The sequence below is a fragment of the Capsicum annuum genome, chromosome 8 (genome assembly GCF_002878395.1).
Source record: "Capsicum annuum cultivar UCD-10X-F1 chromosome 8, UCD10Xv1.1, whole genome shotgun sequence".
Taxonomy (NCBI): Eukaryota; Viridiplantae; Streptophyta; class Magnoliopsida; order Solanales; family Solanaceae; genus Capsicum; species Capsicum annuum.
Window position 1 is genome coordinate 105,407,016 of NC_061118.1, and position 26,592 is coordinate 105,433,607.

Below are 26,592 nucleotides of genomic sequence, written 5' to 3' on the forward strand. Positions count from 1 at the left end.
CCACTAAGCCATCGGACAACTTTTGTACTTGGGTTCTCAGTGTTAATATGTATTGTTATTTACTGAATTTTTCAACACAAGTATCGGGTCTCGGCAAAAGCTACTGGGTTCAGCCGAACCCCCAACTTATACTGTAGCTCCACTCCTGTTTCATATATATGTTAGCCACATCAGGATCCAATGCCACTACTCTTCTACCTACCAATACTGTCAACTATCTCTTCATCATTAAAGTTACTAACTTTTTGACATCACATACTGTTTGCACTATTTCACATTCTACTATAGCCCATTGTTTGCTGCAACTTAATTCTAAATCGGCTATCCTCAAGGCCTTTCCTTGAAGACTCTTATATGGGTACATTTTGGTTCAGTTTGGTACTGGTCTTAAATGTATACCAACTCTGAACAGAAAAGCAAAAACCTTTTCTTGATTAGATTTGCCTCGCTAGTAGAACCCAATCTAGCATGCTGTAGAGAGCAGTTATCAGTGTATGGACTCTATGGTGTTCTTTACATCGTAGGCATGACCATATTTCAGTTTAAATAATATAAAGCCGCGACACTCTTTATTGATACCAGAAACATCTAGGTGAAAATTATATACAAATAACAAGCAATATCCCAATGAAGCCAACCATTCATTTTTTGACATATATTTCAACCATCAAACACTATTATCTCTAGAAAAAAGAAATACAAGGAAACATGCCTCCACTTCATGAGTACAAACGTTTTGTGCATACCTCCACCTCCTATAGCCTTCCCAGACGTAAGATAGGTTCTATTGAGAAAATTGCTTAGCAGCTTCAATTGAGGTTGCTGCCTTTCAACCTGTATAATAAAAGTAAAATTCAATATATAACAGAGGAGAGCAAGGAGAAAAACCATCATACCAATAAGAAGACTATGCAAACCTTGCTAAAGAAAACAAGCAGTGTAGGGGGGGTGGGGGGGAACCCATAAATGCCAAACTACAATACACCCATTTTTACAGTTTTAAGATCCCTTGTACCGCGATTGTCATATTGTTTTATTGTAGTTTCTGTTATGTTTGTGTTGTTTCTGGTACTTCCATTTACCCTTTCTAGGACAGCTTTGGACTACTTTTCTTAAGCCGAGGTGTATCGGAAACAACCTCTCTACCTTTGAGGTAGGGGTAAGGACTGGGTACCCTCTATTCTCTCCAAACCCCACCTAGTAAGACTACACTACTGGGGGTGGCAATTGAGTGGGTGGATCAAATTTGGGCGGTCCAAACGGGTCAAGCCCCAACCCGACCCAAATTTGACTGGGCCAAAATTGGTTGGGTCAGCTGGGTTAGGTAATGGGTGACCCAAACCCAACTAGTTTTTTACTAAGTTTTAATTGCTTTACTTGTCCTTTTATAAACTTTTAGTACCTAATAAAATTATTTTTTCATTATTATGGATATATATATATTATATCAAATTAAAAAAAGTCTTTTAAAAATATGTTGACAGGATTTCTCAAAAATCCATTTGGGCTACATATTAACCTAATTGTTAATGGGTTGAACTAATAAATGGCCAGGTCAATAAACAACGCATAGTTAAATGGGTTAGGTTTGATTTTGGCACCCCTATAAACTACACTGGTTAAGTTGGTGCTGTTGAGAATATGGAACACTGATATTAGTAAGGTGCAATATGAACTTTGTAAAGCTACACATTGAGCAACAACAACACATTGAGCAATATAAGCTAATTATTATGCACATAAAGAACCAACATTTGAGTTTCATAACCCAATATAACAACAGCCAAAGTAAGCTACACAAGCTTGAGCCTCGGAAAACATCATACTTGGAAGCTGATAAAATATAACCGACAAAAAGCCGATTTTTGTCAACAAGAGAAAGGGAAAAAATCTTTAATCTTAGAAACAGATAAAAAAGAGTAGCAGTATTAGGGTTTTACAACCAAACACACCAAGAAATCTCCAATTATGAATAAAACCAACAAAAATCTTAAGTAAGTGAACGAAAGATCTGATAAAGAGTGCAAAAAAAAGTGACCTGTGTGAGAAGGCGTATTAGAGCCATGTAAAGATTGATCTTTTCTTGAACCCCTTTGTCACGTTTCTCTCAAAAACTTCCTCCTCTTTTTCTGTCGAGTTTCTTTCTTGGTGATTCCTTATACTGCGATTTCTTGTGAACTTTAATTGGCGATCGAAAATGGAGAGGCAGGGGAAACTGGAAAGGGAAGGTTGATTTTTTCCTTCCAAGAGAGACTTAAAATATATATTATTTAAAAATAAATTAAAGTAATTGAACAATTTTTGGAATGAAAAAAGGAACACTTTTGGTAATAAGTTTAGGCCCCACGTCAGTCAATTATAATAAATATAAAAAAGATATAGTTATTTTAATTATTGTATATATATAAGTATATAACTATACTTCCAAAACAATGATGAAAAGAATATTTTTAAACTAACATGAATGAATTTATTTTTGGATGCATAAAAATTTATGCAGGTAAGAAAGAAAGGTGTAAAACTAAAACTTGGATAAATTTATATTACATTATAACTTAATTAAATTAAGAAATGTCAAATATTTGCATTCATTATAAAGGAATAGTATTAGTCGAACCTACAATATATACAAAGTAGAAGGCTATCCCTGATATTCCTCTTCTATGATACACAAGCTATCCATCAAACTATCGCATCAATTTGTTGAATTCATTAACAATATGCTCTAAAATATAATCAACTTTTTTTGCCATTATAATTGTATAGTGATCCAGCTATTCAGATACCTGTAATATTTTCCAAATAAACGTATACTACCATGCTAATTTTTAAAATTCTAATACGCATAATATACCGTGAAATCTTGTAAAAAGAAACCGATAGACGTAATGAAAATAGACTAATTTGGAAGAATGCTTGGCATAAGAACCCGATTCTACATATAATATACGAAGCGAAAAGAAAGAAAAAATATACTCTCTCTGTCTCCTTTCGAATTTTAGGATTCAAACGATTAAACTTTATCTTTACATAAAAATTTTGTCAAAGTTCAATCAAATATTTTATTTACCACTTGTATTAAACAGAAAAATAGCAGATGATAACATAACAGAAACTACAATATGATCACGTTACCAGAACAATACGATTAAACATAATATTTACAACAGAATCAAATTATAAAATTATATGCTAAATACATACATCACAAATCAAAAGTAAATACAAACAAAACCTAGACAATATATTGCAAAAAATTGTGAAAAGAGACATATATAGATTGTATCATAGAATTCATTGCAAATTAAAATATCACAATTGAGAGTCGGTTGCTAAAACAAGAAGCACCTTCATATTAAAATAGGGAAGGAAAAAGTAAAATAAGTAAAAGACCTTGAGTTTTTATTTTTTAAAAAATAAACTAACTAACTAATGCTAAAATATGGAAGGGATTAATAAAGTGAAAAAGAAAAAAACTAACTACCTAATTCTCATGTCTCTACCACACAACATTATTAAAATAGGAAAGGAAAATTGATTTACCTAAATTAAAGAATACTACATGAATTTTATACCTAAACTAATTCTGTTCCTAATAAATCCTACATTTAAAAAGACTCATTAATTAATTAATTAATCTAATAAAATTAGATAGTATTTTGAAAAAAATAGTGAAAAGACGATTGTATTTATTGCGGAGACTTTTAATGAAGGGTAAAAAGTTCAAATCACTTTTTAAGGGCCTTCACACTTTTAATATATTATAGATATAGATTATAGATTATAGATATAGATATAGATCATAGACTAGTGTAGTGTACATGCGTTGCACGTATACGTTTAGTGTTAAAAAAGAAAATTATATGTATATTAAGAATGTCTTGTTACTATGTCAGATTCAAATTATAGATCTATTTTATAAGATGTGCATCACCTTCTATTTTCTCTAGATCATTCAAGTGTCGACTTCATCGAGCCATCACTATATCTCACAAATCTTTTTCTAATTTTACCATCAACTAGATCATTAAATAATTTGCATCTTTGAGCGCTTTAGCGGATCCCCTATCTCTCAATATCAATATTTCAGTGGCACGAGGAAAATGAACTCTTGTCTAAAACTTTTTCACCAGTTTGAAATTGAGAATCTATTAAAAATAGACTCTACATAAAAGCATAAATAGACCAATGTTTCAAAACTTCTAATCAAGTGTATGTGTTTTACATGTGTGTTTCGTGTTGATAAATATAATTTTATATAAAGAAATAAAATTATTAAAAAATAGCAATTAAGTTGCAATAAAATGTTGTATCTATTTAAAAGATATAATTTAACACTAAGTGTTTCATCTTAATCAATAAAACTATACATAAAATGAAAAATTTAATGAATTAAAATTTTTTTGCTAATAAAAGAAAAAGATTTAGAGAAAAATTAAGCCACAAAGGAGAATTTGTTGTACATATACTCCATATTAAATTAAAATATAAATATTGTTAGTACTCTAAGATCCAATTTAGGGTTGAGACTGATATTTATAGTATAAAACATGACAAAAAGGGAGAAAAAAAGTCATAAATTAAGAAAACACAAATAAAGAAACACTTTATAAGAATATATTATTATCTTTCGATTATGTCCAACATCAATATTGTATATATCTTTAATAAAAGAACGTATATAATTAGATGTAAATATTTAATGATACACTTATGACAACAACACGATGCATATTAAAAGTTTTAAGCTCAATTTCTTTGTGACTAATCAATTGACCCACATATGATCGATCAAAAAAATTATTGCGAGAATTATTTCCTCATAAATAATAAATGTAGATAGATCATCTAACTTTCGAAAATAATATATCATGTGTTAATTAAACTAATAGAAGTTATACCTCAATTATCTGTGTTCTTTTGAAGCTTAGAATTTGAATTGAAATTTTTATCCTTACCGCATTCTTCCGGGCGAGGTCACAACCTATCAAACATAAATTATGATAGAATCTCAAAAATTAAGGATAGAGTCTCAAAATATGACAAAGCACATGTAAAAATCACATAATTAGACAATCAAACTAACATTTAAAAGCAACGAACAATCAATAGTTGATAAAAAGAATTTTAAAGTGTAAAGAAAATACAAATACAAATTAAATAAAAAAGCAAAGAGACAAAGATTCATACAATTACTTGGATGCTAACATTAAAAAATAGAATTTACTTAATTTATTTTCTATTTTAAGTTAAATTCTTGCCAAAATAACCTACCTATTTTTGTTAAATTATTGTTAAAAAGGGACTCAAAAATTTGATCAACAAATAACTACTAAAGTAGTATTTTGTTAATATTAAAGTTCATATTTGGTTAGTTACTCGAAGGTGAATTAATAATTGAAACTCAATAGTATTTTTAATTATATTTAAATAAGGAAGGTGATTTAATAATTGAAAATCAATACTATTTTTAATTATGTTTAAATAAAGAAAGATAAATAATCAAATTTTAATGGGACACCTAAAGTATTATAAAATAATTAGATAATAATTGATTAAAATGGTAAATGATAGTTTTGTGTATTATAGAATCTTATAACGAAGGGCAAAAAGTTCAAATCACTTTTTAAAGGATTTTCACACTTTTAATATATTATAGATTATAGATTACAATAAAAAGACAAATATTATAAATTTTGCATATATGAAAGCCATTAATTTGTGATCCCGTGTATATGTTTAGCAATAATCCTCCAGACATCCCTCCCCCTTGTATCTCTTAGGGGTCGTTTGGTAGAGTGAATTGAAAAGTTAAGCACGCATTCGTTTAATGTGTATTAGTAGTACCTTATTTGATATATCTTTTTACCCTATGTATAACTAATGTTTGCAATAGTTATACACTTTATTGTGTATTGAGGTGTGTATTACTAATACCTCAAAATCCATGGAATTAGTAAAGCAATGGATCTAATACATGCATTAATATGCTTAAAGACACTACTATCCCTCAAAAAAAAATTTGCATCCTTTTCAACATATATATTGAGGGTATTATGTAAGTTTATTTTTTTTTGAAATATTATTTTTAATACATTAAACTAAATACTGCATAAGAAAAATACAAGAATAACTAATGCAAGCATAGGTAACACAAGCATTACTAATACACCATATTAAGCATAGATAACACAAGCATTACTAATACACCATATTTTGCATTATTCTTATACACTCTACCAAACGACCCCTTAGTTTTCGAGAAAATTGAAGGAAAGGTGTCTTTTAAGTCTTGAATGAAGGATTCATGACATTGACCAACAGATAGGGTCAAACATTATTAGAAAACTTGATTAAGTTAATTGTGGACTTGATTAATATTTTCAAAACTTTCTAATCTTTTCAAAAATACAAATCAACCCAACTCACACCCCTCTTCAATTCAAATCAACCACTCTCTTCTCTCTCTCGACAACTTTTCTCAACTCTCTCCCAACCAACAGTTCTGTAAAAATTCTCCCTTCAACCTCCGACGACTTCTACCTCCGGCGACAAATAGTTGGGCTTCGAGTTCCCCTCTTTTCTTCCTTCAACCCCTGACGACTTCTACCTCCGACGATAAATAGTTGGGCTTCGAGTTTCCCTCTTTAATTCAAATCAACCTATCTCTTATCCTTCTCTCGACAGCTTCTCTCAACTCTCTCCCAACCAGCTATTCTGTAAATTTCTCATTTTAATCCTCGGAGACTTCAACATCTAACTATAAATAGTTGGGCTTAGAGTTCCTTTTCGACTTCAACCTTCAATCGACTTCACAGCCTTGCTCTCCAGCCACAACAGCTTCGAATTCTTCATCGTTTCTTTTCTTCTTTCACAGGTAAAAATTTATGGCTTTTTTAGTTTTGAAGAAAACGAGGAACTTGAGCCAACTTCTCTTATTGTATTGGTTAACAATTTCAATATTTGTTGCATTAATTTAAAATATGGTCTGAATAAAACCCTAATTTCTGGTATTTCTTCTCTTATTTTTTCGAATGAATTATGATATTTTATTATTTGTTGTATTTTTTTGAAGTTTGATTTTTATTATTTGTGTTTATAAAAACAAAACGACAATTTGGGTTGATTTGTTCTGTTCTTGTTCTTGGTAAAAATAGTGAAATTGTTGTTTTTTGTTGAACAAAATCGTACTACTATTTTTTGTTTCCTCCAACAGATTACCCATCTGGTGTAACATATTAACCACCTGATGCAACAAATTTATCATATGATGCAACAGATCAACCATCTGATGCACCAGAGGAACCATCAGATTACAATTTTGATGCAATAGATTAATCATCTGTTGCAATAGATTAACTATCTGATGTAACAAATTTACCATATATTATAACATATTAAGCATCAAATAAAAAATTTGATGTAACTAATTAACCATCTGATGCAATGAAAGAATCATCAGATTAATGATCCGATGAAACAAATGAACCTCTTGTTGGATAAAATCCTATAAACTCTTCCAATAGGAAATATCCAAGATTTGATTTTTCCAATTGATCATTCATCTGCCGTGATAGACGACCCTATGTTGGAAGAAATCTAAACAATATTGACCATTGATAATTATTCCAACAGATCACTCATGTGTTGCAACAGATGTATGACCTGTTGCACAAACCATTCTTCTTTCTCAACAGATGAGTGATATATTTTATATTGTCGCAACAGATTACTCAACCGTTGCTGCAGGTTAGTTAACTGCTCTAACAGATCACTCATATATTGCAACATCTATGTGATCTATTGCACAAACCATTCATCTTTCTCAATATATGAGTGATATGTTTTGTATTATCACAACAGATTACTCAGCCATTGCTACAGATTATTTAACTGTTCTTACAGATCACTTATATGTTACAACAGATGTATGATCTGTTACACAGACCATTCATCTTTCTCAACAGATGAGTGATATATTTTATATTGTCACAATAGATTACTTTATCGTTGCTACAGGTTATTTAACTATTCCAATAGATCACTCACATGTTGCAACAGATATGTGATCTGCTGCATAGATCATTCATTTTTCTCAATAGATGAGTGATTTATTTTGTATTATTACAACAAATTACTCATATGTTGCAACAGGTTATTTAAATGTCCCAATGGATCACTCATATATCGCAATAATATGTGATTTGTTGCACAGATCGTTCATCTGTCTTAAAAAATGAGTGATATATTTTGTATTATTGCAACAGATTACTCATCCGCCGCAACAGTTTGGCTATATGTTGCAATAGATATACTACCTGGTGCAACAGATAGGTGATCTATTACAACTGTTATTTTACTATTTTGCTTGTTTGATTTACTGTTATCCTTTTTAATGATGCATTAATTAACTATAATATATTTTTTTATGTTCCTATTAATTTTAGATAATATGGTTCCCAAAAGAACAAAAACTGAATCAAGTCTAAGTAAAGGAATAAGTGAAGCAGCTAGGCTACATCCACTACTCTATGAGCTTGCTTTACAAGTGTTATCTCAATCGGTAGCAGAATATAATGAACACGAGGAGGAGGAATATTTCAAAAGAGATGATGCAAATGCTAATAGCTCTTCCACCGAAGAGTTGGTCAAAGCCTTCAGCATTAACATTATCTTGTGAGAATGCAGTGCGATGGTGCCACAAATTTAACGAGTGATTTCGTGGTTAAGTCAGTCATGGGGAAATCTTTCGACAACTTCAGAAAAATACTTCGAGAACAAAAATTGGATGCTTATTTTAGGGACTGCTGCTTTGGAAAATATCTTGATTTGCCGGAGGACAACAATGCTCATTTCCAAATGAAAATGGTATATGAACTTCTCAAGCGTAGGTTTATGTATGAAAACAAAGATAAGATGGATGAGGTGTGGATAAATTACTGTGGCATGCCTGTTTGTTTTGGTTGGAAGGAGTTTGTCATAGTTACTGGACTAAAATGTTATCCTCCTTCTTAAGTTATACCTATTTTAACCCAAAAAAAATACCTCATATACCTAAAAAAGGCAAAGGCAAGTCGTGTGATCGTGATGACCTGGTGTGCATTGTTGGTTCAAGCTTCAAAAACAAAAATTGATAGAAGCGTTGAAAGGTAAAGGACTTTCAAAGAAGCACAAACAGTCATTGTGCTTGGTTTGGTTTGTACATAATATTCTTTGAGTGAGAGACGTTACAATAACATAAGCCTCAGTTTAATAAAACTCTTCAAGGATTTTGAGGTGTTTAATAGCTATCCTTGGGGGTATGAAAGCTTCAAAATGACTGTCAAATATTTGTTGACTTCATTAGCTCCAAAGACAGTCAACTTATATGGCTTTCCATGGGCTTTCATGGTAAATGTTTCTTTCTTCTATTATGTTATCATTCAATTTTTTTACTCAATAATAGTTTTGATTTATTGGCTTTATCTTATAGGCTTGGGCGTTTGAAACTATTCCTTATTTGAGACAAGTAAACTACCAGGAAGGAGTTTCCTGTCTAAGAATCTTGAGATGGTTGTCGGCCAAAACTGATAAAAATGCAAAATTTCTTGATATCTTCAACCCCCCAAAGGATGCAGTAAGTATAATTATAATTAATTTTTAATTTTAATTAATAATTTTTTTTGAATGATCTAATCATCATTCTAATATATGTAATGATTTATGTTAGATTGTGCATCCGTCGCTAGTTCCGACCAATCGAGAGTTGAAGATGCCATTTTTTCTTACTTTACGGTCTGTGCAAACTTTATTGTACCCTAAGGTCATCGACAAAATAAAAATAGAATTATTTGGAGCAATAACTATTTTAAGAAAAATAATTTTGGAAGGTGGGTTTGTTGTTGTTGATGATCTTAGTGGTGATAGAGTTGTTGGTGGTGGTAGTGGTGCTGCTGTTGGTGCTTATGATGCTCCTCTTACAGTATTTAAAGTAAACCATTATGAGTATGATCATACTGGTTATACTGATTTTGCCTCTCCCAGCGAATGTTCTGCATGCAAATGTCAAGACTGCAGGGCAAAACATGATGTAGTGATTAATGTTATTAATACATTAACTGCTTTTGTAAAGGAATTGACATTTAAGAGGGGTCTCATTCCATCAAAGAATATTTTATTTCCATCTTCTCTATTAGAGATTAGGGCTAAGTGGAGAAAGAGAGTGATTTCCAGGGCATTATCAAGCATCCAAAAAAGCAAAATTACAACTTCTTTGTCTGCGTGTTGCACTGAGCAATGTACAATATCTAAAAGAGAGCAGCATGAGCTGAATAAGGTGAATATATATGTCTTCTAACTGAAAAAACAAACAGACATATATCTATTTCAACAGATGACACATCTGCTGAAAATTATCAAACATATATACATTTGTTGCAACAGTTGACTAACTTGCTGCACCAGATAAAGTATCTGTTGCGATATATGTCTCGTCTATTTTAGCAAATCAAATAGCTCTTCATACCACTTTTATTTGTACCAACAGACGACTATCTGCTGCAACAGATGATTCATATGTTGTAATGGATGGTTCATCCATTGGAAATTATCATACAGGGTCTTCCTCATGTAGAAATTTATCCCAATAGTTGATTTATTGTTGCAACAGAAACATAATCTATTTGGGATAATTTAAAATGGGAGGAAGATGGGAGGAAGACCTGTTTGATTTGCTAAAAGAGATGAGTTATCCTTTTTCGTTTTGTTGTATCTTCGTGATTAGCATTGACCAATTCTGGCTTTCCAGGTGGATGTAGAAGAAGCTACTGCTGAATAACATTTACAATATGCTACTCTTTTTATGGAAATACGAACAACAAAAAGAACAGAAACCATACGTAAATGATAATAAAGATCCATGATGAGCAAAACCGAATTCCATAGCACTGGATAAATAACAACTTGTCCATACTGAGTAGATCTTTATAGCTTGAGCCTGTAAAAGTAATCCTTAGCATCATACTTAAATTGTTGTTGATGTATTTGTTGAAATCTGTACCCATAATATTTTTTTATATTTCATTTATTCGTTGACTTATTTCAGCTAATTTCTGAAGGCTTCGATTTATTTATTTTGTCTATGAATTTTATTTATTCCTTAGATTTGAACTTATTAATTAAAAAAGAATACTAGATTCAAATATTGCAACAGATAATGTATCTGTTGCAACAGACGATACATCTATTGGAAAAATCAAACAAATTTAGACATATGTTGCAACAGGTAGGTAATTTATTGGAATTTATCAAACAAGTCTTCCCACTGTTGCAATAGATGGACTTAGATAGAAGTATCGAGATAATGCAATAGATGACCAACCTATTACAACAGATAAACAATATGTCAGAACAGGTAGAATAACTGTTACAACGAATGGAGAATTTGTTGCATTATAAAAATTCAACTTTTGTTAGACATAAAAAATTGCCACTACGTGTAAAAAGGTTAAAGTGAATTGAAATAAAAAAGACATACTTTATGAGTCAATTCCTCGTATTGTCACTCAACTTAGCAAAATGTCCCACTAAAGTCATTTATCTTTTTTTTATTCCAATAATATCATTCAAGTTTGTGCATTTTCCTTACAAACTAATAATTGTTAAAAGTGACTCAAAAAATTATCAAAATAGTCTATCAAGTTTGAAATTTGAATTTAAATAGTCAGAACACATCGATGGTGTTCCGTTCAAACACCTAAAATAAAATAGGCATCAAGTATACAATGTTCATTTTAAACACGTAAAATAAAATAGGCATCAAATGTGTCAGTCTGGCACATTTTGCTGACTTGCCGTCACTTGGCCCCCAACGGTCATTCCCCCTCTCCATTGTCTTATATATTCATCTTTTTACTAAAATTTAACCCTAAATTCCCAAATCATCTTCTTCATCGTCATCTTCTTTTATCTATCTAAATTTTTTAAATTATTTCTTTCATTTTTTTCCAACTGAGCTTGATAATGTCGAGCGCATCTTTCACTGTTTTTTGTGATAAAGATTTTCGATATTGTAACTGCGGTCATGAAGCTCTGTTAAAGACTTCTTGGATTCAACAAAATCCAGGTCGTAGGTTTTTTACTTGTAAGATTTCAAAGGTAATATTTTTTTATTTGATTAGTTGATTAATTATTGACTTGTAATTGTTTTGTAATTGTGTTCTCTTTTTTATAGAAATTGGGTGGATGCAATTGCTTGATTGGTATGAAGAACGACACCCTTTACAAGCAAATCATGTAATCTGGGGTTTGTTGAACAAAGTCAAGGCTTCTGAAGAGAAACAAAATCGAGCAAGAAAATACTAAATTGTTGCCGTTATTACTACTGGTTTGGTGTTATTGGTGACATGGATATTCAAGCCTAATTGCTGAAATTTTATGGTAGTGTGTATATTTGCTACTGGTTTGGTATTATAGAGTACATGGATATTCAAGCGTAACTGTTGGAAAATATCAAAAAGATTTAGGCATATGTTGTAAAATTTAGGTCATCTGTTGGAAATTATCAAACAGGTCTTCCCACTGTTGCAACATATTACACTTAGATTATTAGATTATTCATAGAAATAACATCGGTGTAATGCAACAAATGACCAACCTATTGCAACAGATAAACTATCTGCCAGAACAGATTAAATATATTTTACAACAGATTGACAATCTATTGCATTATAAAAAACTTAACTTTCATTAGAAAAAAATTATTGCCACTACATCTACATGTACATGTAATAAAGGGAAGGGTGACATGAAATTAAAAATTACTATTTCGCAGGCTCTTCTATATACACAGGCTTCAAGCATCCAGTTAGTACCCTATAAGCCCAGACCTCTTGCAGGTTTGCCACAATGTTGTCGCGCAGAAAAGTCATTGGCTCGGCCATTTCTGTGCCGGTCAGCAAACATTCAATATGTGCAAGAGCGTGCGAGCCGCTCGCTTTAGCGGCATCATCTTTTGGAAGGATCATTCCCTTGTTTTGACCTTTAAAATCCCATGATTTCTTAATCAAAACTTCCTTTGACAAATGATTCATCAGTTTACTCTCCCTCAACAAGATGGGGAACAACACCATTAGTGGCTTCACGAGGAAAAAAAGATCAAAATCGTCTATAAGAGGTACGTTGAAGTCATAAACATTGATCTTTCCCTCATCGAGTAGTTTCTCAATAGCCCGATAATGCATGTTGTTCACACTAATGACTGCAAGAATCCTTTTTGCCTCGATCCATCTCTTACCGTGTGGATTTAGCCTCTCCCCTCTAACATATTTTATTATTTTTTCTTTATCCAAGACCAACATAGGAAATAGGAAATCAAGTCCTACGCCAAGGGCTAACGCTTTCCCATTGAGTTAATCGTACCTATCCTTGAGCTTCTTATAAAAGTCGAGATCCATTATCCTATCGGTAGTGTCATAAGCTTCCCGGTAAGTTAATTGCCTTTTTCTCACAAGGCAGAGAATTATGTCAACATACTGTGATATAAAAAGTCAAATTTTAAATAGGTTAGTAATTGTAAAGATGCAACGGATGGTCCATCTATTGCATAGGGTTCTCTGAATCAATAATCCAATGCAACTTATGCAACCAATGGATAATAAGTTGCAACAGAACCACTACCAATTGCACCAGTATACCTAGCTATTGCAACAGATGTGAAATCTGTTACGTATCTTCTTCTTCATGGGGTAGATTAGAAGGGCTAGGTTAGGAAAAGTAAACTTGCCTTGTCCTCGTACGGCATGCACATATCAGTCATAGTTTCGAAGTATTGGGAGGAAGGGAGGCCTGGGCGCGGCTTGGCATTCTTGGCCTATCGCAGATCCCTCTTCTCTTCAACGCCAAGTTCTGCATATATATCCACCTTCTTAACTGGCCCCTGAACTTCAATAGCTTTTGGAGAGGGAGGAATTATATTTTATTTTGATTTTCGATAGGAGAGTACGTCTCTATTACTCTTTTTTTTTTCTAACCAATACTGTAGGAGTGTATGGCTCCCTCACCTTCTTGGATGGTATGAAACACCTCTTGGATTTGGATTCCTCGATAGCTTTAAAGATGGCCTCTACTTTTTCAAAGAGTTTATCCTGTCTGTCCTTGCACTCTTCACATTTGTAACGAGAACACGAGGGTGAAGAGGGGTGAGAGGGACCTGTGAAAGGGTGAAAAAGGGTGTTTTCAAACATATTTATTCTTTCTTGAGCATCACCATACTTATTATCATGAGTGGTAGTAGCATCACCATGCCTGGCACCAACACCAACAACTTCACCAGGTAGAAGCACCCGGATCTGCCTTAGTAGGTAGGTCATGAAGAGCCTCAACATTAGGCTGACCTTGCCTAACTGCTCTTCTTATGGTTGTTGCTCCAGCCAATTCCTTATTTATTAACTCCACCGTTGGGTCTGCTACAGTATCAACACCTAGAGTAATATAAAAAGTCATCACTGACTCCTCCCCAGTAGGCACTATCCATGGATGCACAACCTATAAAAAAGAAAAAAAGATAGATGTATTTAAATCATATAATATAATAATTTTCACAGTTGGGCTACATTTTTTAAAAAAGACCCATCTGTTGCATAGTTTGTAGTATATGGTTAAAATCCGTTTGATTATGGTTCAGAGAAATAGAGCAACACATGGATAATCTGATGTAAAATATCAATCATTTGTTACAATAGTTGCATAAGACAGGTAATCTGTTATATAACAGATGATCTGTACATCACAACAGAAGAACAATATGTTATCAGATTACACATCTATTGCATAATTTGCAGTAGATGGTTAATCTGTTAGGAGTCGTGTTCAGAGAACCAAAGCAACAGATAGGTAATCTGATATAAGATATCAGTCTGACCCTATCGCAACAGATGTCCCATCTGGTGCATCAAATATAATATCTGTTGCACCAGATATAACATCTGTTCAATATCTTTCTTTGAGTAAAACTATTTTACTTGAAGAAGATGTACTGCATCATTCGGAGGGTTAAAGAGATCAGCCTCCTTAATATTGGTGTTGCTCTTTGCAGCCAACCACCTAAACATCCTTGGATGAGAAACCTCATTCGTGTAATCCATTAACTGCTTTCGGAGGGAAAAAATGGCTTCAAATGCCCAAGCCTAAAAAATATAAATAGGAAGTAAGCAAAAAAAAGTCATAATAACTATATTCAATATAAATTAATGGATGAGCAAAATTAATGATTAATTTTACCATGAAAGCCCAAGGAAAGCCGTATAATATGGTCGCCCCTGAGGATAACTTTGTCAGTAAATATTAGACAGTCAAGTAAAAGTTGTCATATCCCCAGGGATAATTGTTGTATTTATCAAAATCCTCAGTACGTGTTAACAAATAATCTTCTATAACCTTGTTGACGTCTTTTGCCAATATAACCGAATGGGAAACTAAACTAAGCACAATTGCTCCCTGTACTGCTTTAGTATAGTTTTATCCTCGAGATCTGTCAACAAATCCGTTGCTTTGTATCTACGTCGAGCAATGTCGAACAAGCCATCTATTTTTTCCTTGCATTTTCTTGCCTTAGATCTTTTATGGGGTGGTGGTTCTTCTGGACGATGGCATCTCAAGCCTGTCACTATTGCAAACTCTTGCAAGCCAAAACAAATAGGCATGCCACAGTAGTTGATCCAGATTTCATCCATCTTCTTTTTGCCCTTCCTCCGGATCTTTATCATCCCTCACGTACTTGATCCTGTGCTTGAAAAAACCATATACAATCGTCATAGGGAAACAGATACGGGCAGAGGGGTCTTCAGGTAGCTCAAGAAAGCGTTCAAAGCAGCTCTTCTTAAAAAGTCTGCCTATGTTTTTGTTCTTTATAATTTTCATAAAATGTTCAAAAAATTTCCCCATCTGAAATTTAAGTACAATTTGACCAGTTAGTTTTTTTGCTTCTGGGTCATTTATCGGTATTGCAACTTGAAACCTGTCAATATTAAAAGTTTTAACAGGATCATGCTGGGATATCGATATTAATTCACGTCCCATTAGTGATCTATTATCATTATGTTGATGATCATCCTTTTTCTCTTTCTCATTCTCCAATTTCTTCTCTTTCTCACTTTCATTTTCTTTATCACCATCTACAGACCTTTTTCCACCTCCTTCAACGTTGTTTTCATATCTCTCCTCAACTTCACTTTTCCCTGACTGAGATTGTTCAAGAAGATCCTTCGAATCCCTCTGTACTGTAGCCTTTTTTTTGGGTGGTCAGACGTTGATCCACTTTCACTTTTTTCCTTTTGGGAGACATGTTTTACTTACAAACAAAGAAAAACAAAAATTACATTACAATTGATGTATGCATAAATTTTAAAAAATACATTACAAACACCACGAATATCGACACACCAACAGCCATCACCACAAACACCACCAACCAATGCCAATAAACAAACACCACGAATACCGATACGTCGGTAACCACCATAAACACCACCAACCAATGCCACCACCAGTGCCACCAAGACAACCACAAACACCACCACCACCACCACTAATACCACTAATACCATCTAATAATACCACGACAGTCAACGAAACACTGCAATAGAAACTAGGGATTTCTCGAGTTCTTCCTATGATTTTACCATCAAAACTCAAAATTATAAATCCATTCTCGAAGATAATACAACTAAAAGTTTTATTTTTCATCATTAACTTAAACACCCTTATTTTTTAGAAAAAAATAACAAATATAGAGCTCTTCTCGAACTCTGTTGCCTATGAAAACAAAGAAAATGATTGATACAAGCAAGAATAAAGTCGAAAATAACACCTATGTGGTCGAAAATGAGAAGAAAAATTATCTATTATGGAGAGTGGAGCAAATTTGTTGAGTAGTTGTCGTCTGTACTGTATTGTTGAGTGAGAATGAGAGAGAAAAAGTGAGAACTCGAGATTTAAAATGATAAAACAGTTTGTATGGGTTGATTTGTATTTTGGAAAAGAATGAGAAGTTTTGAAAATATTAATTTGGTCCAAATTAATCTTAATTATTTTTAAAATCATAAAATATATGTGTAATTTTTAACTCTCTCATCATGCAATTGCCAAAAGGATAATTCAATTGAAATTGTATAAAAACAATTGAAGTTGTAGTTGACCTAGTACTCTAGTTGACCCTATGAAAACTCACCCTTGGTCCTAGATTAATTAATTTAGGTACTATTAGTCTAACATATGAACTCAATAGAAATTGTAAAAACTAAATGTTCAATATATTGCATCAGATTTCTCATCTATTGTAAATTATCAATCAAATTAGGTATCAACAGATTACGAATCTGATGTAAATTATCAAACAGATTAAGTAATTTATTGCGATAGATTACCTATCTATTATAAATTATCAAATGGATTATCATATGTTGCAACAGATTATCCATATGTTGTAAATTATCAAATAGGCGCTGCCATCTGTTGTGGCTGACCCTATGAAAACTCAACCCTAGTCCTAGATTAATCAATAGTTGACCCTATGAAAACTCACCCCTAGTCCCAGATTATTCAATTAAGGTATTAGTACCCTATCCTAGATTAATCTATTAAGGTATTAGTTGAACATATGAGGTAGTAAGAATTGACTCGGCTCAGAATTATCGATCGATGACTTGGTCGAGAGGACCGCAGTACTGTCTCATCATGCAATTGCCAAAAGACTCAATTGAAGTTGTAGTTGATCCTATGAGAACTCACCCCTAGTCCTAGATTATTCGATTAAGGTATTAGTACCCTAGTCCTAAATTAATCAATTAAGGTATTATTCTAACATATGAGGTAGTAAGAATCGGTTCGTCTCAGAGTGATCGATTAACGACTCTGGTCGGGAGGAATGCAATACCGTCTCATTATGCAATTGCCAAAAAACTCAATTGAAGTTGTAGTTGACCCTATGAGAACTCACATTCAATTAAGATATTAGTCTAACTTATGAACTCAATTGAAATTATATATAAACAAATGTTCAACCTGTTGCAACAGATGTCTTTTCTGTTGGATCAAATCAAATAGATTAGGTAATCTGTTGTAATATATTATGCATTTATTATAAACTATCAAACAGATTACATTATTTTTTGCAACATATCACGAATTTGTTGTAAACTATCAAATAGATTAAGTCATCTATTGCGATAGATTACCTATCTGCTGTAAATTATCAAATGGATTAAGTCATATGTCGCAATAGATTATCTATCTGTTGTAAATTATCAAATAGGCACTGTCATCTATTGTAGTTGACATTATGAGAACTCATCCCTAGTCCTAGATTAATCAATTAAGGTATTAGTTTAACATATGAGGTAGTAAGAATTGGTTCGGCTCAGAGTGATCGATCGACGACTCTTGTCGGGTGGAACTTAGTACCGTCTTATCATGTAATTATCAAAAGACTCAATTGAAGTTGTAGTTGACCCTATGAGAACTCACCCCTAGTCCCAGATTATTCAATTAAGGTATTAGTTGAATATATGAGGTAGTAAGAATCGGTTCGGCTCAGAGTGATCGATCGACAACTCTGGTCGGGAGGAACGCAATACCGTCTCTTCATGCAATTACCAAAAGACTCAATTGAAGTTGTAGTTGACCCTTTGAGCTCATTCATTCATCCCTAGTTCCACCTAGATCGATGTAGGTACTATTATTAATCTTAACATTAAGTTAATGAGAACCCATTTCAACTTAGAATAATCGATCGATGACTCAGGTTGGGATGGACGCAATACTAACACTATGCAAATGCAATGACTTAATTGGATTTGTAGTTGACCCTGTGAGCTTATTTATTCATCCCTCATTCTACCTAGATCGATATAGGTATTATTATTAATCTTAACATTAAGTTAATGAGGAGCTCATTCATTCATCCCTAGTTCCACCTAAATCAATTGCAATGAAATCTATTACAATAAATGACTGAGCTATTGGAGAATTTTAAATAAATAACAATATCTGTTACAACAGATGACATATCTGATTTAATTATCAAATAGACATTTGCATCTGTTGTGACGGATGACTGAGCTATTGGAAATTTTCAAATAGATATTGATATCTGTTGTAACAGATGACATTTCTAATTTAGTTATCAAATGGACATTTTCATCTGTTGTCACAGATGACTGAGCTATTAGAATTTTTCAAATAGATATTTATATCCGTTGCAACAAATGACATCTGTTTGAAAATCTTTTTTTTTTCTTTTAATTTTAAAGCAAGCTTCTGTCCGAGTAGATAAAGTAGTAGTACTACTAAAGGCGGTAAAAAATATTTCTTGGATAACTCAAAAATTTCATTGAGTAGTCTTGTCTTGGCTTTTTAATGTCACCCATTTTCTTCCTCATGCCCCTCAAATTATTAATGAATATTGAAGCCCATAATACTTCATCCATTTCATATTATATTAGTTGGCCCCTATTGACTTGGCACACCCATTAAGAAAATATTAATTAGGGGTTTATTTTACTACCAAATTAGCCTTATTAATTATTCTTTGAAAATATAAATTTGAATAAATACACTTTGTTTAGTCATTAATTTAAGGGTAGTACATTTAGAAATTAAAATTATCTTATCTCTCTTTCAGCCCTAAATTTATTTATTCGTCTCTCATCTTTTTCTTATCACAACCTTTTTTTTCTCTCTTATTTCTCATAAATTTCCTTTCGGATCTAAATTGATCCATATCCAAATCTTAGATTCCTCGACTGAAATTGCAGTTTTGATCCCCCTTTAACATTAAGGTATGATTCACTATTGCTCTTTCATTCTCGTCTTCTTCTTACAAGTTATTTATATCTTTTTTTATTTAATTACCATTTTCCCATATCATATTTATTTAAAAAATTTAAAGGAACTTTTAATTGTTGAATAAACGAACCGAGAATTTTTATTACAAGATGCGAAAAAAAAGTCATATGTTGGGAGAAGTTTAAAAGCCTTGTTGGTAGTATCATTTTTTATGTATTTTGTTTATTTCTTAGTTGTTGATGCTGTGATTGATGTTGTTGGTGGGGTTGACATTATTGGAACTTGTGGTGTGGTGTTGTTGACAGTGGCGAATCCAGGTTTTTTAGACGGTGGGTGCTTCTTAGCTTAAAAATAGTGGAATCCTAATAATCAACACAAGGAGTAAGGGAGAAAAAAATAAAAGAAAGTTTAAAGTAAATAAGGAGAGAAGAGTTAGTTACCAAAATTAAAAAAATATGTGCTGAGTGGGAATTGAACTCAAAACCAAAAGAAATAAATAGCCTTAAGCACCCATAAACAACAACTAGGCTAACCAAATAACTCTTACTATGGATGTTCACTGATTATATTATATATTTTTTTTCTTAATTTCCATATACATATATAAAGTTCTATACGAGTTCAGTCTGTTCTTGCGCACCTAGAGGACTCCATGTGGGTTCCTCCCTGGTTGTTGCTGGTGTTGGAACATAGGATGTATGTTTCATTGTTGTTGATGATGTTGTTGGAACAACTATTATTTTTTTTTTGTTATTGATGTTTTTTATTTGTTATTTATAGTTTATGTTGTTGTTGATGTTACAACAGACGGAGCAAATGTTGGAACAAATCAAACCACCAGCAAGGCTACTATGTATTCCAACAGACTCTACATCTTTTACATCAGACTCTATATCTGATGCAACAGATTCCAAATCTGATGTAACAGACTCTATATCTGTTGCAACAGACGGATAATGTTCTTTCTGTGACATAATTTTTTCCTTCTTCTTTGTAGATATATAAGGAACTGAAAGTTGATCAACTTTTACCTGACCATCACAAGAGAATGCAGTAAAGATAGGTTCGGAGGAATAACCTGCATGCAGATGAAACTACTTCATATGTGGAAGGTATGTATTACTGATAATGTTATCGTGGAAACATACATAGAGTACACTGATTTTGTGAATGCTGTTTTTACCGATTAGTCATAGATCATTTGAACAAGAAATCTGTAATTTTACAGTTAAGTTTGGTAGGTCCAAACTGATAAGGCTGAGGGACCATGAATATGGTTCTGATATCTTGTTAAGATTTAATGTCGGATGTTGCTCATGTTTATTTGTCATGCCTTCTACAGACTTTTGCTGTGGCAAACATTTATGGCGATGGTGTAGACTTTTGCATGACGGATATGTTGTCCTCTATATGGGAAAAGAATGATCAATCTTGCCTCTCCTTGGTTATCTTGTGCATACAAATGTAAAGAGTGCAAGGCCAAACATGATGGTATGATTAATACTATTAATGCATTAACTGCTGATGTAAAAGAATTGATATCTAACAATAGTGTCATTCGATCAAAGAGAATTTCAGTTTCATTCACTTCATTAGAGATTAAGGCTAAGAGGAGAAAAAAAGTAATTTCTAAGGCATTATCAAGTATCCGAAAAAAGAAAAATTTCAGATCTGAAAAAGGTGAGAAGATAAAAAGAGGAGGAATAGGAAGGAAAAACTAAATGCTAGATTTAGTTCATCTTGTGTCGTTATGTAGAGATACTCCATCTAATTTTGAGTGCTTTTCTTTTTAGGATGGTGAGGAAGGCAGAATCTCCCCATCATTAGCTAATACTGGAAATAAGACATCTGATGTTATTAAACCACCAGACTTCCCTGTGAAGTTTGATAATCCAAAAGACTTCTTTGCTCAAGTTTGTCAACAGATTAAACGATCTCAATCACTTGGTTTTTCTACTGATCAATCTTCTCCGTAGAAGACAAGATATCAACAGAACTGCTTGACACAACAAAAGCTAATATCGATAGATTACTGATTATGTCTTTGCAAGACTTGCTTCTATCAGAAAATTATTTTGTATTGAGTGCTGCACTATCCATATATGCTGCAACACAGGATTTATCAGCCGAGAGAGCGCTTGCCTTAGAAAAACTCAAAGATAACCTTCCATACTTCTCCTTAACCTTATGTAGAGCTAAGAAGGACCAAGAGAAGTATTATAAGAAAACTGCCAAGAAAGAAAGTGGTCCTCGTTGACAAACTCATAAAAGATCAAGAGCTCTATACTGAGCTTAACGACCACAATGACAAAATGATTGAATTGGAAGTGGTGACTTGACTTAGTCAAACAAAAAGCCACGACTGTTCATATCCCTTAATTAAATAAAACTGGTGACTTTTCGAATATGTAAATTAAAAAACTAGATCTAAATACAACATTTTATCTTTTTATTGTATTTTAGAAAAAGACAGATTGGTAATCTGTTGCAAAATATATTCCATCTGTCAGATAACTTACAATATATAGACAATCTATTGTAACAGATGGATATATCAGTTTGATTTTCCATCAGCTATGGCGTCTGTTGCAACTTGCTAGTCATCTGTTTATTCAATTTCATCGAGAGTAATAGATTTTTCTAAACACTTCTTAGCCAAACTCAATTTTTGCTCTTAGATTGCTTCTCTTTTTTTCTTTGCATCCTCCAAGCTGGCCTCCAAATTTAATTTTTGCCATTAATCTAAGAGTAAAAATTTAATTTGGAGGCCATCTTGAAGGATGCAAAGAAAAAAAGAGAAGCAATCCAAGAGCAAAAATTGAGTTTGGCCAAGAAGTGTTTAGAAAAATCTATTGCTCTCGATGAAATTGAATAAACAGATGACTAGCAAGTGCAACAGATGCCGCAGCTGATGGAAAAGCAAACTAATATATCCATCTATTGCAACAAATTATCAATATGTTGTAAGTTATCTGACATATAGAATATATTTTGCAACAGATTATCAATCTGTCTCTTTCCAAAATATAATAAAAAGATAAAATATTGTATTTAGATCTGTTTTTTTTAATTTACATATTCGAAAATTCACCAATTTTATTTAATTAAGGTATATGAACAGTTGTGGCTTTTTGTTTGACTAAGTCAAGTCCCCACTTCCAATTCAATCATTTTATAAATAGGTCCCTCCGACCTCTTCTCACTCACTCGTTCATTCTAATACACTTATAATACTAATATGGCTGATCCAAATTCATACAAGAAGATTCATATCAAGTCCTTGCAGGAACTTCAAAGGCAGTTTGATGAGCTCCAGAGGGATTTGGTCGACTTCGGAGCAAGGCCGAGGAAGTCCCAGCTGCTGTCGGATGAAAATTGTCAGGTTGACAATAATAATAGTAATAATAACAATAATTGTAGTAATAATAATTAGGTTATGTTTTTTTCTTCCTTTTAGCGTATGTATTTTCCCCTTTTTATATCTGATCTACCTATAAGGGATTCAAAAAAATCTATGTATATGTTTGGTTTGATTTGGTCGACTTTTAATTTTTAATTCTTATTCAATATTTAATTATCATTCTATTTATTTCCTATTCTCAACATGTCAATGGTTGGAGATAGGGATTGAGCACTTATGGCAACAGATGGTGGTGAAAAGTCATATGATGAGAAATTCTCCTAAAAATAGTTCGATAATAAATAATAAGAAACTAAATGATATTATAACGTAAAAGAAAGATTATTTAATTTAAAAAAAGTCACAACATTGGATTAATTTAATTAAGTTATATGATGATATGATTGTTAAGAAAAAAGTGAATGAATAGTCATGACTACGATTTTTGTCTGAACACATTCAACAAACAAAAACAAAAAACGTTGCTGATGCATCAAATTCCTTATTTGTTGCGACTGATGAATCAATTAGAAGAAATAAAAAAATCTTCTTAAACAGATGGTCGATTTATAGCAACAGATGGTATATCTGTTGAAACAGATGGGTTATCTGATGCAACAGATATACAATTTGTTGCCATAACTCAATTAAAAAAATGGTTATTAAAGAAACGATTATTGAAAACCAGGTGTATTCAATTTTTAAATTGAGAAAAAGGTTATTTAAATTTAATAAGCTGAAAAGTCATAACTTGTCAGAATAATAAAACTCACCATCTTAATTTAATTAAGTCATTTCTAAACTCAATTTAAACCGTGAAAAACTCACTAAAAATATTCTTGTTTTTAAATATTCTTTATAAAAATTCAGAAAATTTAGATGTCATGAAGATAATTTTTTTGAAAATATATATATATATATATATATATATATATATATATATATATATATATTATATGTTGTAACAGATATATTATCTGATGCAATAGGTTATCTATTTTTTTACAACGGATGATGTATCTGTTGTAATAAATGATTTATCTGATGCAACAGATATATAATCTGTTGTCCAACTTAGTGTAAAAACTAAATTATTTTAATAATAATAAAGCTGAAAAGTCATGACTTATCACAATATTGCTTAATTTAATTAAGTCACAACATTTTACAGTAATCAAGAATGTCATTAATAAATGGAGGTGAACAGTTGTGCCTTTATATCTGATTTATTAATTTATATAATTAAAAAGTCAAAAAATTTAAATGTCACGAAGATAGTATTTTTTAAAAGAAAGATATATAGATTATTATGTTGTAACAAATATATTATCTGATGCAACAGGTTATCTATTTGTTACAATAGATTATATATCTGTTGTAGTAGATGAGTTATCTGATACAACAGATATATTATCTGTTGTCCAATTTAGTGTAAAAAAAAACGATTCCTCGAAAAAACTAATTATTTTAACAATAATAAAGTTGAAAAGTCATGACTTATCACAATATTGCTTAATTTAATTAAGTCATAACTTTTTACAGTAATCAAGAATGTCATTAATAAATGGAGGTGAACAGTTGTGCCTTTAAATCTGCTTTATTAATTTATATAATTAAAAATTTAGAAAGTTTGAGTGTCATAAAGATAGTTTTTTTTTAAATATATATATTATATGTTGTAACAGATATATTATCTGAGGCAACAGGTTATCTATTTATTACAACGAATGATATATCTGTTGTAACAGATGATTTATCTGATGCAACAGATATATAATCTGTTGTCCAGCTCAATGTAAAAAAAATGGTTTTTGAAAAGAACTAATTATTTTAATAATAATAAAGTTGAAAAGTCATGACTTATCATAATATTGCTTAATTTAATTAAATCATAACTTTTTACAGTAATCAAGAATGTCATTAATAAATTGAGGTGAACAGTTGCGCCTTCAAATCTGCTTTATTAATTTATATAATTAAAAAGTTAGAAAATTTGGATGTCATGAAGATAATTAAAAAAAAGATATAAAGATTATATGTTGCAACAGATACATTATCTGATGCAATAAGTTATCTATTTATTACAACAGATTATATATCTGTTGTCACAGATGAGTTATCTGATGCTACTTATATATAATCCGTTGTACAACTCAATGTAAAAACGGTTTCTGGAAAGAACTAATTATTAATAATAATAAAGCTGAAAAGTCATGACTTATCACAATATTGCTTAATTTAATTAAGTCATAACTTTTTACAGTAATCAAGAATGTCACGATTTTTTGCCTAACTCATTCAAGTTCAATCCTCTATAAATAGGTCCCTCCTTACTCAATCGTTCGTTCTATTACACACTATTTATTCTTTGCTCTTGTTAAACCTTCAACTACTTTTTCTTCAAGGACTTGATAGCTTTTTCCTGTCTCTGGTAAGTTTTTTTCTTGATTTTGTGTAAATATTCGTTGTATATTACATTACATTCGAATTCTTTCTTTTCTTTACTTTTGCTTTTATGTGTGTTTTGTCAACTTATACGTTTTCTAGATATAGTTGATCCTGTGTCGGATGTCGCTATTTTAAGAGACGCCATGAGAGAACTGCAAAAGAAGGTTTATGACCTATATTGGGAGTTGGCCGCCGTCAGAGTAAGGATGCTGCGGGAGATCCGCAGGTTGAGGAGGGCGCTGTTGCTGCTGGTTGAAGATTGGCCGGCTGGCCATAGAAATAATAATTATGACAATGGTGATAATAATAATCAAGCTTTTTTTTCTTTTATCTATGTATTTTTGTTGTTTGTTTTATAAAAATTTATGTTTGATGCACTTGACTTTTTATTTATTATTTAATTTTAGTGTTGTCTATTTCTATTTCTTAACGAATGACATGTCTACAATTAAGGAATAATTTGATTTCAGTATCAATTGCAAGAACATATGAGTTATCTGTTGGGATTTTGACAGGAGCTATAATTTGTTGTTCGAAACAGATTAGTAATCTGGTAAAACAGATTATTTATCTATTGAAACAGATTACTAATCTGGTGCAACAGAATATCCATCTATTTGATTCATATTACGGGCACCTAAAACCATAAACATGAATCCAACATGATTCTACTGTTACGACAGAACATTTACCTGGTGTCGCGGATTATGGATCTGTTTAAACAGATTGCTCTTATGTTGCATTCATGTTCGCGTGCTAGCTATTGTTGAAAAAATAGCACACTAGCAATTACCCAAATGATAAATTCAACTTAAAAGCATAATTTGACTTACCAAAGTTTCCTCTCAAGTAAATGCCAAAGTTGAAAGTGATTTACGAAATAAAATTTGACATAAGAATTTGGTCAAAGAGCAGCAGTTGGG

At 31.9% G+C, this 26,592-nt stretch overlaps 1 protein-coding gene across 1 annotated transcript in view; it reads right to left on the bottom strand.

Moving 5' to 3' along the window:
- The window catches only part of LOC107838881 (ATP-dependent zinc metalloprotease FTSH 4, mitochondrial), a 33,959-nt gene extending 31,457 nt beyond the window's left edge, over positions 1-2,502 (bottom strand). Inside the window, exons 1-2 of the mRNA XM_047395787.1 lie at positions 2,039-2,502; positions 747-834 (exon numbers count right to left, since the gene is read on the bottom strand). Coding sequence (XP_047251743.1) covers positions 747-834; positions 2,039-2,065 — 115 coding nt within the window. The 5' untranslated portion in view covers positions 2,066-2,502. The remainder of the gene's footprint in view (positions 1-746; positions 835-2,038) is intronic.
- Between the last annotated feature and the right edge of the window lie 24,090 nt (positions 2,503-26,592).